Here is a 13847-nt window from a genome sequence, read left to right on the forward strand (position 1 = left end):
CTGCCTATACCAGAGATTTCATCCCACTCGAACGTTCCCACATTCCTACACCTGAAACAGCCAAAAGGTGGAAACATCTGAATAGAATAGCACAGGAAATACCACAGTTGATGGATTGTGAGGTCAGACTCCTGATAGGCTCCGACTGTGCAAGAGCGTTGGCACCACGACAAGTCATCACAGGAGGTATTGTTGAGCCGTATGCCATCAAGACTGACCTGGATTGGAGCATTGTCAGCAGCTCAACACGGGTCGCAAAGTCAATAGAAGTGACAGGTCTGTGCCATCATGCATCTGTTAAGGAACTTCCACCATTGACACCAGCCACTGTCATTAGAGCCCTTCAATCAGACTTCAGATACAAACCCTGGGGAAAAGAGCATATCACAAGACGACATACAGTTCATATAATTACTGAATGAAAGAATACACCAGAATGCAGATGGGCGCCTGGAAATGCCCCTCCCCTTTAAGACACGCTGTCAACTGCCAGAAAATAAGTGACTGGCTCTGGCGTGGCTGAAGCACCTGAAGGGGAAACTTGAGAAAAATCCCAAATTCAAGGATGACTACGTTAAATTTATGGAAGGTATCTTCAAGGATGGTGATGTGGAAAGAGCTGAAGATCAACTCAAAGCAGGAAATGTGAGGTATATTCCTCATCAAGGAGTCTATCACCCTGGAAAGCCAGAAAAAATTAGGGTTGTGGCCGACTGCTCTGCTAAGTATGATGGCATGGCTCTGAATGATCACTTACTAGCTGGACCTGATCTCACAAATGGGCTGACAGGCGTGCTCTGCAGATTCTGCAAACACCCAATAGCAGTCATATGTGATGTAGAAAAAATGTTCCACAGGTTCCATGTAAGCCAAGAGGACAGAGATTACTTACAGTTCCTGTGGTGGGAAAATGGTGATACAAATTCAGAGCCTAAAGAATATCGCATGAGGTCCATCTTTTTGGAGTGGCATCCTCTCTTGACTGTGCAAATTATGGAATGAAGTATCTTGCAAGCCAAAATGAAAAGGAGCATCCAGCAGCAGCCAACTTCATCAGAAAATATTTCTATGTTAATGATGACCTCCTCAGTGTAGAATCTGTGGACACAGCCATTAAACTAGTGAGAGAAGCGCAAAATGTGTGTGCAAAAGGGAGACTACACCTGCACAAGTTCATCTCCAACAACAGAGAAGTCTTGGAGTCAATTCCGGACAGTGAACGAGCTAGTGGAGTTCAGGATGTGGACCTCAATTATGATGAACTCCCAGTCCAGACCACGTTGGGAGTAAAGTGGAGTGTGATCGTGAAATATTCTCTTTTAAAGTCGCCCTAAATGAGAAACCAGCAAAAGTGCATTGCTCCTTAATCATAGGTAAGGCAAGGGTTGCACCCACGAGAGTTGTAACCATACCAAGGTTGGAGTTAACGACTGCAGTGGTCTCTCAGCAGTCAGCAGTATGCTACAGGAGGAGCTGGAGATCAAAATTGACCAGAAGTATTTTTGGACAGATTCCCAGGTAGTCTTGGGCTACATTAATAATGAAGCCCAAAGGTTTCATGTTTTCGTTGCAAATCAAGTCCAAAGAACCAGAGAAGTAACTGATCAGTGGTACTTTATCGACACTGATCAAAATCTGGTAGATCACGCTTCCAGAGGCCTCAAGGTGGCAGAGCTAATTGGTACAAATTGGCTTACTGGGCCCAAGTTTCCGTGGGAAAGAAAGATTGTCACATCAAAGTTAACTCCAGAGCTTCTGGTGGGCGATCCTGAAGTCAAAACGACACAAGTATTACAAGCAAAGATGGTAAAAGAGGACAATTTCTTGGAGAGACTTAAAACAGTTCTCAAAGTGGCATGGCATTGAATGTGGTTGCCCGGATCCAGCAACTAGCAAACAGAGCCAAAACAGCAAAACCCATAAATGTCAAAGACAGAAGAAAGGCCAGTTTTGTGCTTGTAAAACTGGCACAAAGGGATGCTTTCAAAGAGGAAATGCGAATACTGAGTCATTACAAACTGCCACACAGCCATCCATTGTTCCAACTTGACCCAGTATTGCAAGATGGTGTTCTCACAGTGGGAGGACAATTAAAGAAGGCTTCTTTACCTCTCAACTTGAAGCATCCAGTAATCCTACCAAGAGATGGTGTGGTCACATGTCTGATCCTAGATTACTGCCATGGAAAAACTCAGCACCAAGGCAGAGGACAAACCCTTAATGAACTGAGAGCAAATGATTACTGGGTTGTTGGTGGCAGCAAAGTTGTGGCAAACTACATTAAACAATGTGTTACATGCAGGAAAGCTCGCAGGCCAACAAAAATGCAAAAGATGGCGGATCTTCCTGCTAACTGTATTGATTCCTCGCCACCATTCTTATACTGTGGGATGGATTGTTTTGGACCATTTCATATTAAGCAAGGTCGAAAAGAGTACAAGAAATACAGTCTCTTATTCACCTGTCTGTCCTCGAGGGCAATTCACATAGAAATGTTGGAAGATCTAACAACTGATGCCTTCATAAATGCCTTACGGTGTTTTATAGCTATCCGTGGAGCTGTAAGACAAATCAGATCAGATCAAGGGACAAACTTTGTTGGGGTGAAAAATGAACTGACAGAAGCCTTAAAGGAAGTGGACAAAGACAGATTGACTACTTACCTGGCCGTAAACCAATGTCACTTCACCATGAACGTACCTGATGCCAGTCACATGAGAGGTGTTTGGGAATGGCATATCAGAACAGTTAGGAGCACCCTAAGCTAGGTCCTCTCACAGAGCGTTGGAAGATTAGATGATGCTTCAAGAACCTTCTTCTTGAGGCCATGTCAATTATAAACAGCTGCCCACTCACCACTGACAGTATCAATGAACCCGAAGTATACTTACCATGAAAACCTCTGTCCCGCTGCCTCCACTAGGAAAATTTATGGCAGATCAGTATGCCAGGAAAAGTTGGCGCAGAGTGCAATATCTGACAGAGCAATTCTGGAGTAGAGGGAATAAGGAATAACTAGCAAACATCCTCAGACAGCGCTGGCACTCTTCAAGACAAAATGTGAAGATTGGAGATACTGTCATTGTAAAGAGGAAGGGATTCCTCCTAGTGAATGGAGACTTGGAAGAGCGCTTGATGTTTGTGAGGATGAAGATGGACTGGTGTGAAGATCCACAATACAATTAGGAAATAAAAAGCTAGGAAAAGAGAGTCAACGACTCATTTTAATCCATTCATTCTTGAATGTCCAATTTATAAATTAGTTGTCCTTGGAGAACACAACTAAAATGTGTTTCAATGGAACTAATTTCTAAGCACCTATCTGTGTGGAGAGTTTAAAGTATCAGTTTTAATCTTAAGAGTTTGTTACAAATATCAATTATTTGGTTCTGGAAATTACTAGATTTATTCAAATATTTGAATAAAGGTTATCATAAATTATAGTAATTTGGTGGGAGTGTAACTGTCTCAGACACGTTTCACTGAGATGTTTACTGTATGTTTTTGTCATAAATTCATGATTATTTTATCATCTTAAAATATTTTATAAGATTTTATTTAATGTAGAGTGTAATGGTCACATGACCAGTTTAATAAAAGCATGACTGTGGTATTATGGGTCAGAACCAACATGGAAGCAGAGAAGGATATATGGCCCTAAAATAACCTGATTCTGCATGTGGTCCAAGAGGTGCACACGGTAATTGTTTTATATTGTGTATAATGGTGTTGATGCACCTTTATATGGACAGCGTGATAGGTTTTTAGTGATTTATTTGATTTCAGCACACTTCTGTTGTGCTAACGTGTTTGGGCCTGTTTGTTGGCAGACATTAGCTTAAGAGACTTTAAAAGATTGAGAGATGTATGTTTCAAACCCTTTATGACCTTTATTTTCTTGAAGTTTTCACGGTGTCTACAGAAGAGAGAGAGAGAGGGAAATAAATCTTCAAGGACATCCGAATGTTGCATGGCCATTATTTCCTTGGACTGGTGCAGTTACATGTGGGCCACAGCAGAAGACCACACCAGGTTCCACTCCTATACTTAATAAAGTGGCCACTGAATGTAAAGAACTATAAGAGTTTTGACTGAAAACACTCGACAATTCTTCGCCATTTCCACTTGAAACACGATGTCTTATCCACTGACTTCCTCCAGCAGATTGTTGTATCATAAATCACATGAACACCATCATCTAGTGTGCAATGCCTCAAATAACCCCCAATATCATAATTCCTTTTCTAACTACTGCCAAGGCTAAAATGTTCATATAAGTTATTTTGATTAGTCTGTCTAGCATCAATTACTTTTTTGTTGAAAAATAGAATGAACTTACTTTGAAGTTTGTCAAGTAATTTTGATCGTGAAACTGTCCCTTTTCCTTCCCACTCTGCCTTTGCCCTTAGGTCATCTGTATGACTGCACATGAGATACCTGTAGTATTAGAAATTATCTATAAGCAACCATATATGGAATTATAACTAGTAAAACAAAAGAATGCCACAAAAAATTGAAGCAACATTGAATTCTGCTAATGGAGTAAGATTCTCTTGTGTATCAGCAGCATTGTACAAGTACTGATAATGTAATTGATCTAGAAGCAGGTATCACATTTTTAACCTGACCCTAGCAGACATAAATACCACAGGAATGGATTTTTACAAAATCAGGTTGTGTACTTACCTACCAGTCCAGCAGGGATTCCCAATCTATTCTACCCTCAGCAATATTTTGAATACTTGTGTGTGTGTGTTTTTTTTTTTAAAACAGAAAAGTGTGGGTGGGAGAGATCAATCTGGTTATCTGTTTGTTCAAATATCAAATTCATAAGTACTGACAAATATCAGAACATCTCATTTTAAGAGAAAAAGCAGAAAACTAAATGGGTCTTCCCTCAAGCAATGAGATGGAAAACTCTACAAATGAGCAAAAAGAGATATCAAAATTAGTGTTTTCTTTCTTTGGGGCTCTGATAAAGGGTCTTTGCTTAAATGTTAACTATTTCTCTTTCCAGTAATGTTGCCTGACCTACTGCGTATTCCCAGTATCTTGATCTAATGCTTAATGTATATTTTATTTTTGCCATTAATGTAGCAAACGGAAACACAAAAAAAAATTTAGGTGGCTTCAAATTACCAGGTCAACATGGTAGGTCATATCTCAAATAGGAGATAGTTATCCTAATGACATGATGTCATGACAACATTTTCCCTCAATGACAGAAAAAAACAAGAGCTAGAGATTGGTTAAGAAGTAGAGGGTGGGGGTGGAGAGGGTGGTGCACATGCATCTATTTACATCAACAGTACTGAGGTAAACAGGCTGAGAGTTTCAAGCTCAGGAGTGAATATCACCCATAGATTGTCCTGATCCAACCATGTTGTTGAGCTACAGCGAAGAAAGCTCATCAAAGCTTCTACTTCGTCAGAAAGCTTAAAACATTAGGTGTGTCCCCTTTGACTTCCACCAATTTTTATCAATCACAGAAAGCAACTTACATCACAACTTGGCATGACAGCTGCTCTGCCTGTGACTGCAAACATCTGCAGAGCTGTGGACACAGCTCATTAAATGTAATATCAAGGTAGAGTAAATAGAAAAAGATCAACTTCATTTAGCAATCAAAAGGCAGGGATATAGATTAGAATGAATCAGTTAATCAGGCGCCATTGTGGGATAGCAGTTAGCGTAATGCTATTACAGCTTGGGCCATTCAGAATTCAAGTTCTCTGTACATCCTCCCCATAGAATGAGTGGGGTTTCTCTAGGTCCTCAGGTTTCTTCCGAGAGTCCAAAGGCATACCAGATAAGTTAACTGGTCATTGTAAATTGTCCTGTGTTTAGGTTAGGGTTAATCAGATTTGTTGGGGGTTGCTGGGGCAGCATCGCTCTAAGGGCCAGAAGGGCTGTAATGCTAAATAAATAAAGTCTGCCTTTCATGGGCTCTGTTTAGATATCTTATTGTCTCAGTAAAGCAGCCAACATAATCAAAAACACCATCCACCCCAGATGTTCTCTCTTCTCCCTCTCCCATCAGAAAGATATAAAAGCCTTTAAACATGTACCAGCAGGCTCAAGGGCAGTGTCTACCTATTATAAAACTATTGAACACTTTCTTATTAGGGTAAGATGAAGCTTGGCTTTACAATAGACCTAATTATGATCTTGCACCTTATTGTCTCTGTAACCATAACACTATTTTGCATTGTTTTGCTTTCCCTTATTCTACCTCAATGCATTGTTGTAATTAACTGATTTGCATCAACAGTAAGCAAGACAAAACAGTAGCGGGGTAGCTGACAGGCAGGAGGCAGCAAGTGGGAAAAAAGGGGTCCTCTTCTGGTTGGCTGTCGGTGACTAGTGGTATTCCTCAAGGGTCAGTAATGGGACTGCTGCTTTTCATTGTTTGTCAGTGATTCAGATAATTGAATTGATGGCTTTGTGGCAAAGTTTGCGGATGAAGCAAAGCTAAGTAGAGGGTAAATAGTCCTGAGGAAGCAATGCAATTGCATCAAGATTTAGACAAGTTGGAAGAATGGGCAAAAAAGTGGTAGATGGAATGCAGTCTCGGGAAATGTGCGATAATGCATTTTGGTAAAAGGAATAACAGTGCGGATTGTTATCTAAATGGGGAGAAGGTTCAAGCATCAGAGGTGCAGAGGGACTTAGGAGTCCTCGTACAAGACTTCCAGAAGGTTAATTTACAGATTGAGTCTGTGGTAAAGGCGGCAAATGCAAAGTTAGCAGTTATTTCAAGAGGAAAAGAATATAAAAGCAAGGAGATAATGCTGAGCCTTTTTAAGACACTAGTCAAGCTCTACTTCTAGTATTGTCAACAATTTTGGGTCCCATATCTCAGAAAGGATGTGTTGTAATTGGAGAGCATCCAGAGGAGGTTCACGAGGATGATTCCACGAATGGAAGGGTTAACGTATCAGCAGTGTTTGGCAGCCTTGGGCCTGTACTCACTGGAATTTAGAAGTGTACATGGGGATCTCATTGAAACTTACCAAATGTTGGAAGGACTAGATAGGGCAGACGTGGAGAGAATGTTTCCTGTGGTGGGGTATCCAGAACTAGAGGGCACAGCCTCAAAACAGAACAGAGATAAAAAGTATTTTTTTTTAGCCAGAGAGTAGTAAATCTGCAGAATGTTCTGTCACAAACTGTGGTGGAGGCCATACATACATATATTTAAGGCAGAAGTTGATCGTTTCCTGATCAGTCAGGGCATCAAAGGATATGGTGAGAAGGCATGTGAATGGGGTTCAGTGGGATCCAGGGTCAGCAATGATGGAATGGCAGCGCAGACTCAATAAACCGAATGGCCTAATTTTGCTCCTATGTTTTATGGTCTTATAGACAAGTTTTTCACTACATTTTGGTACACGTGACAATAAGATGACCGGTTTGCAGCCCGGCAGTTATGCAAGAACTATTTTTAGACATTATGATACACCTTAAAGACATCTAATTATCCTTTGTCTTTTGACCAGAATCTCAAATTTCGCAGCTTAATCCTAGAAAATGAATGAGAGAAGGTGGTTAACTGTTAGAGTTAAAAGGTAGATTGTATTATAAATCTTCAATTATTTATCTAAGTACTTCTGAAATGTGATGAGGGTTTCTGTCCACCTCCCCCCCCCCCCCCAAAGTAGTGAGCTCGAGAACCTCTGGCCAAAAAAATATTTCCTCATTGCTTCTCTAATACTTCAACTCATTGATTCAAATCTACAACTCTGCCATTTGATTGCTTAGTGAAATAAATCTCTATTTACCCTACATTGGATCCTACGTTTTTACATTTTTGACTAACTTGTCATGAGAAATCTTGTCAAAATCATTAATATACATTCTCAAAATTTCAATCAATTTGGTCATACACAAATCCATATTGGCTATGTCCAATTAAAAGCAACCTTGATGTTTCAGCTTCACCATGTGAAGATAGGAGAGTTACAAAAATTTGACAGCCTACTGTTATTTACATTAAAATTAATGAAAATGGGTAAGAATCTAAGGGTAGGATTAAAAACATGACAGGGCTCCACTCTGGGGTGAGACTACCCAATGTATCCAAAAACATACAACTCACAGTTGTGCAGGAAACTTTCAACATTTGCACATGAAGATTCTCAGTTCAACTCTCCTACATACCCACTAAGAATGTGTATTCGCTCTGTGTTGTACTTCAAAGGAGTCAGTTCACAACGCAGAACCTGAAGGGCTTCTAAAACCTTGCCATCTTCCAGATATTCCAAGTACTTCTGCTGCAACAGTAAGAACTTCATTTTCTGGAAGAAAACAGACACATGAAAAAATATTTCACAATTTACCACTTGTAAATTCAAATTAGTCAATTGTGATTCCTTAGCCATACAGGAGAAAGTAATATGGTCCATTCAAATCTATGTTGGCCATCAGTTTACCTAATAACCTGTTCCTTCATATGCGTATGAACAACTTCCTGTTTCTCCTACCTACTTATAATGGAGGGCAATTTACAGAAGCCAACTAACCTAAAAGTCAGCACATTTATGATTTGGGAGGTAATTAAAGTTCCCTGGAGAAATCCAGACAGTCACAAGAAAAACTTACACTCCATTCAGAAAGTACCCGATATCAGATTTGGAACCACAATGCCAGACTGTGAGACAACTGCACCATATGGAGCACCACTGTGCCACCAAAAGCTAAATTCTAAGGATGAAATCTACTCTTGTGACATCACTCTTTGCATGCAGGTTTTTAAAAATACTTCTTTTTGAAGGTAAAGTATTGTAATAACAGGAATATTCAACTATTTTAACTCAGTGGTTCATTTTTATCATAACTTAATGTCACTCCATCAAAATTCTGACAATGTATCACCATCAAATCAAAAACACATTATACCATTAATCAAAATATATACAATTCGGTCACAAGACCATAAGACACAGAAGCAGAATTAGGCCACTCGGTCCATTGAGTCCATCATGGCTGATTACCCCTCTCGACCCCAAATCTCCTGTCTTCTTCCTGTAACCTCTGATGCCCTGACTAACGAAGGTCCTATCAACCTCTGCTTTAAATATAATCAATGACTTGGGTTCCACAAGCCATCCATGGCAAAAAATTTCAGATTCACCATCCTCTGGCTAAAGAAATTCCTTCTCAACTCTGTTCAAAATGGACACCCCTCTATTCTGAGGCTGCGCCCACTGGCCCTAGACTCACCTACTATAGGAAACATCCTCTCCATATCTACTCTGTCTAGGCCTTTCAATATTTGATAAGCTTCAGTGAGATTCACCCTAATTCTTCTGAACCCCATAAAGTACAGGCCCAGAGCCATCAAATGGCCCTCATACATAAACCCTTTCAATCCTGGAATCAATCTTGTGAAGCTCCTCTGAACCCTCTCCAATGTCAACACATCTTTTCTTAGATAAGATACCCAAAGATGCTCACAATACTCCAAGTATGGTCTGACCAATACCTTATATCGACTCACCATTACATCCTTACTGTTATATTCCAGTCCTCTTTAAATTAATGCAACGGCATATTTGCCTTCCTTACCACCGACACAACCTGCAAGTTAACCTTTAGGAAATCCTGCATGATGACTCCCAAGTCCCTCTGCACTTCTGAATTTTTGAATTTTCTCCCCGTTTAGAAAATAATCCACATCTTTATTCTTTTTACTAAAGTACATGACCATACACTTCCCTATATTATATTCCATCTGCCACTTCTTTGCCCATTCTCCCATCTAAGTCCTTTTGCAGACCCCCTGTTTCTTCAACACTACCTGCCCCTTCACATATCTTTGTATCATCTGCAAACTTGGCCACAAGGCCATCAATTCTATCATCCAAATCACTGACATATTATGTGAAAAGCGGTCCAAACAGTGACCCCTGCGTAACACTACTAATTACCAGCAGTCAACCAGAAAAGGCCCCCCTTTCCCCCACTCTTTGCCTCTGGCCAGTCAGCCAACCTTCTACCCATGCTAGTATCTTTCCTGTAATAGCATGGGCTCTTGCTTTGTTAAGCAGTCTCATGTACAGCACCTTATCAAAGACCTTCTGAATATTTAAGTACACCCTATCCTCGTTATATGCGTCTTCAGACAATGTGGATTCACAGTTATGCGAGGAACCTATTTCTACTAACGTCTCCTTATATGCATCCAAAATTCAGTTATGCAAGGAGCACTGCTTTCCCACCAATACAAGTCACATGCGTGAGCCTAACAATCTCACTCCTGCCAGTCTCGCATTGGTTTTGGCAAGGTGTGGATGTGCGATCTTGCACTCTTAAACTTTTGTTGGTTTTACCTACGGTGCAGTGATTTTGTGCTTGAAATATTTAACTATGCCTCCTAAGCGTCCAATGTCATGACCTGAGCCATCAGCCGAGCGGCAGAAAACCACTTTAACACTTGAAAAAAAGTTGGAAATTATAAACAGCGCAGCATCAGCTGAAGGTAACACAGCTCTGGGGCGAAACTGCCGGGAACAGAATCTTGCTTTTAAAGTACTTTTGTTGCTTGACAATGCGCCAGCCCATCCTAAACATTTGGACAGCATTCATCCTAACATAACAGTGCATTTCCTGCCGCCTAACACAACACCGTTGATTCAGCCACTCGACCAAGATGTGATCCACATTCAAGGCTTTTTTTTTACGGCCAACTATCTCTCAGATGCTGCAAGCAACAGACAATTTTGAAAGTCCCGGGAGTTTACCAATGGTGAGGGGATGGTGGAAGTTGGAACCCTTGGTACAAATGCTGATGGACATGGACTCAAGTTTAGAACGGAGTCAGCATTTCAGGCGTTCCCGGCCGTCACCATTCTTCCCTAAAAGCAAATTTATGCTGAAAAACAAAATGCTGCCAAGCAAACAACCCTTATCACTTTATTCAAACCGGTGTCATCTTCTGCTGCCGGCAGTTCTAAGTGTTCTGTGAATCTTCCTTCACTCCTTGCTGTGCTTGGTATGATCCCAACATCACAACAACCACTCATCTCCTGGAGCGAACACACCTGCCACTATTGGTGAGTACTGTACACCCTAGTATGTTAACCTTCTATGATTTATTATATTGAATATTACCTTAAATTGATGAAATATAATACGAATGTTGCCTTGTGGTGCTGCTTTTGTGTCGCATTGGTATGAAAATGTGAATAAATTACAGATAATACATATTCAGGAAGCCCTCTGGAACGCATCCCTGTTTCCTCCATTTAAATAATTATTCACATTATGCGTCGATTGCGAGGAACGTATCCCCCGCATATAATGAGGACAGGGTAAATCCACTGGCTCTTTGTCTATCCTGCCTGACATTTCTTCAAACAATTCCAACAGACTGTCCGGCAAGATTTCCCATTAAGGAAATCATGCTGACGTTGGCTTATTTTATTCTGCACCTCCAAGAACCCTAAAACCTTCTAATAAGACTCCAACTTCCAAAGCACTGAAATTAGGCTACCTGGTCTTTAATTTTTTTTCTGCCTCTCTCCCTTCTTAAAGTGTGGAGTGACATTTGCAATTTTCCGGACCTCTGGAACCACTCCAGAATCTAGTGATTCTTCTAAGCTCATTATCAATGCCTCCACAATCCCTTCAACTACCTCTTTTAGAACCCTGGGATGTAGTCTATATAACTTACCTACTTTCAGACATTTCAGCTTCCCAAGCACCCTCTCCTTAGTAATACAACTACACTCACTTCTGCCCCATTATTCTAGAATTTCTGGCATACTGCTAGTGAAGACTGACACACAATACGTATTCAAGTTCTTCTGCCATTTCTTTGTCCCCCATCACTACCTCTCCAGTGTCATTTCCAGTGGTCAAATATTCACTCACCTCTTTTACTCTTCTTACTGCATATATGAAAAAAATGGTATCCTCTGATATTCTTGGCTAGCTTACCTTCATATTTAATTTTTACTCTCATGATTTTTTTTACTCGCCTTCTGTGCTTTTTAAGTTTCCCAATTCTCTAATTCCCCACTAATTTTTCCATATATGTATATGCTTTCTTTTGCTTTTACTGTGCTTTGAAAATGTATTCAGCCCCCCACAACTAATTACACATTTTACTGCCTTATTTTCTAAACTTAAAATATATTGAAGTAGGATTTATTGAGCTAATTTACAAACCATTGCGCATCATATCAAAAGAAAAATTCCAAACCCTGTCAACAATTAAAAATTAAACCTCAAAATTGTGAGGTTGAAAGTATTTATCCCTTTGTAATTACTACACTAACTTTCCTCAGGTGGGATATGTTATTACCTTAACAATCTATCCAAATTATTGATGTAGGAAACTGGAAGATCAACTGTCTTCAATTAATAAGAATAAATACCCCCTCTCTAAGGTCCAACAATATTGGTAGATTTTCAACTGACCAAACCAAAATGAGAACATTCAAGACAAGCCAGGGAAATGATAATAGAGAAGCATAAATCTGAGGAAGGGTACAAGGCCATCTCAAAGGCACTGAACATACCTCAGAGCTCAGTGCAATCTATCATGAAACAATGGAAAAAATATGAAACCACAGCCACACTGCCTAGGTCAGGCTGTCCCTTTGAGTGAGCAGAAGTCAGTGGCTACAACTGAAGATGAAGTTCATAGCTCCACAATCTCTAAGGCCTTGCACAAAAAAGGGAATTTATGGTAGTGAGGCAAGAGAGAAACCCTGACTTTAAAAAAACATGTCCTTCCTCGTAAAGACTTTGCAAAGCATAATTTAGAAGATACTGTAAAGATGCAGGTGGTGGTGTTGTGGCCAGATAAGCTAAAGAATTTTTTAGCCTCAACATTGAGTGGTAGGTGTGGTGTAAATCCAGTATGTGCATCAGCCAGGTAACACATACCTACAGTAAAGTATGGTGGAGCTAGCATCATGTTATGGAGATGCTTTTTAGCAGCAGGGACTGAAAATCTGGTCAGGGTTGATGGGAAGATGAAAGCTGCTAAATATAGAAAGATGCTGGATAAAGAACTGCTAGTCTCAGCCAGAAATCTTAATCTGGGAAGGAAGTTCATCTTTCAGGACAACGACCCTAAGTACACTGCCAGAGCAACCATGAAGTGGCTTCAAATAAGGAATATTTGAGTGATGCTCTTGAGTGGCCCAGAGTCGTGACCTTAATCTGATTGAACATTTCTGGCAAGACCTCAAGATTGCTGCTCCCCAACTGGCACAGCTTGAGTAATTTTTGCAAGGAGAAATGCCAAATCTTGCTCCATCATGTAGTGCAAAGCTAATAGAGACTTATCCAACAAAGTACTGAGCAAAGGGGGATGAATACATTTGGAACTGCAGACATCTCAAGTTTTTGAATTTTTAGTTTTTCATGCTTTACAATTTTCTGGGGCTCTACTGTGAAAAGGGCAGCATGTAATTCACAAATAAAAATTCTCAGTTAAATTGATCAAAATCCCTGGTTGTAATACTCACTTATGTGACAAAGGTTTGGGGGTCTGAATATTTATACAAGGCACTACATGCTATCTTTGACTTCCCTGTCAGTCAGTTGTCTTATCCTCCCTTTAGAATACTTCCATCTGTGACATCACTATCCTGTGTTTTCTGAATTGCCCCCAGAAACTTGAGCCATTGCTATTTTATCTTCATTCCTGCTAGTAACTCCTTCCAATCAAGGTTGGCCAGCTGCTCTCTCATGCCTCTACTGTAATATTGATACATCTGACTTTATCTGTATCCCAAAGGTTCTTTTACATTAAGCTCCCTAATCAAATCTGGTTCATTACACAACACCCAATCAAGAAATGCCTTTCCATTAGTGGGCTCAACTACAGGCTG

The 13847-nt window shown here is 40.3% G+C and overlaps 1 protein-coding gene across 3 annotated transcripts in view; it reads right to left on the reverse strand.

Annotated features, from left to right (window-relative positions):
* LOC140733215 (WD repeat-containing protein 26) overlaps positions 1–13847 on the reverse strand; it is a 142703-nt gene that overhangs the window by 88355 nt on the left and 40501 nt on the right. For all 3 annotated transcript variants that reach the window (XR_012100243.1, XM_073056247.1, XM_073056248.1), the window contains exons 4-5: positions 8161–8297; positions 4340–4437 (exon numbers count right to left, since the gene is read on the reverse strand). Coding sequence is in view for 2 of the 3 variants with exons in the window: in XM_073056247.1 (XP_072912348.1) it covers positions 4340–4437; positions 8161–8297 (235 nt within the window). In the remaining variant the exon portion in view is untranslated. The remainder of the gene's footprint in view (positions 1–4339; positions 4438–8160; positions 8298–13847) is intronic.

The sequence above is a fragment of the Hemitrygon akajei genome, chromosome 9, assembly GCF_048418815.1.
Source record: "Hemitrygon akajei chromosome 9, sHemAka1.3, whole genome shotgun sequence".
NCBI classification, from domain to species: domain Eukaryota; kingdom Metazoa; phylum Chordata; class Chondrichthyes; order Myliobatiformes; family Dasyatidae; genus Hemitrygon; species Hemitrygon akajei.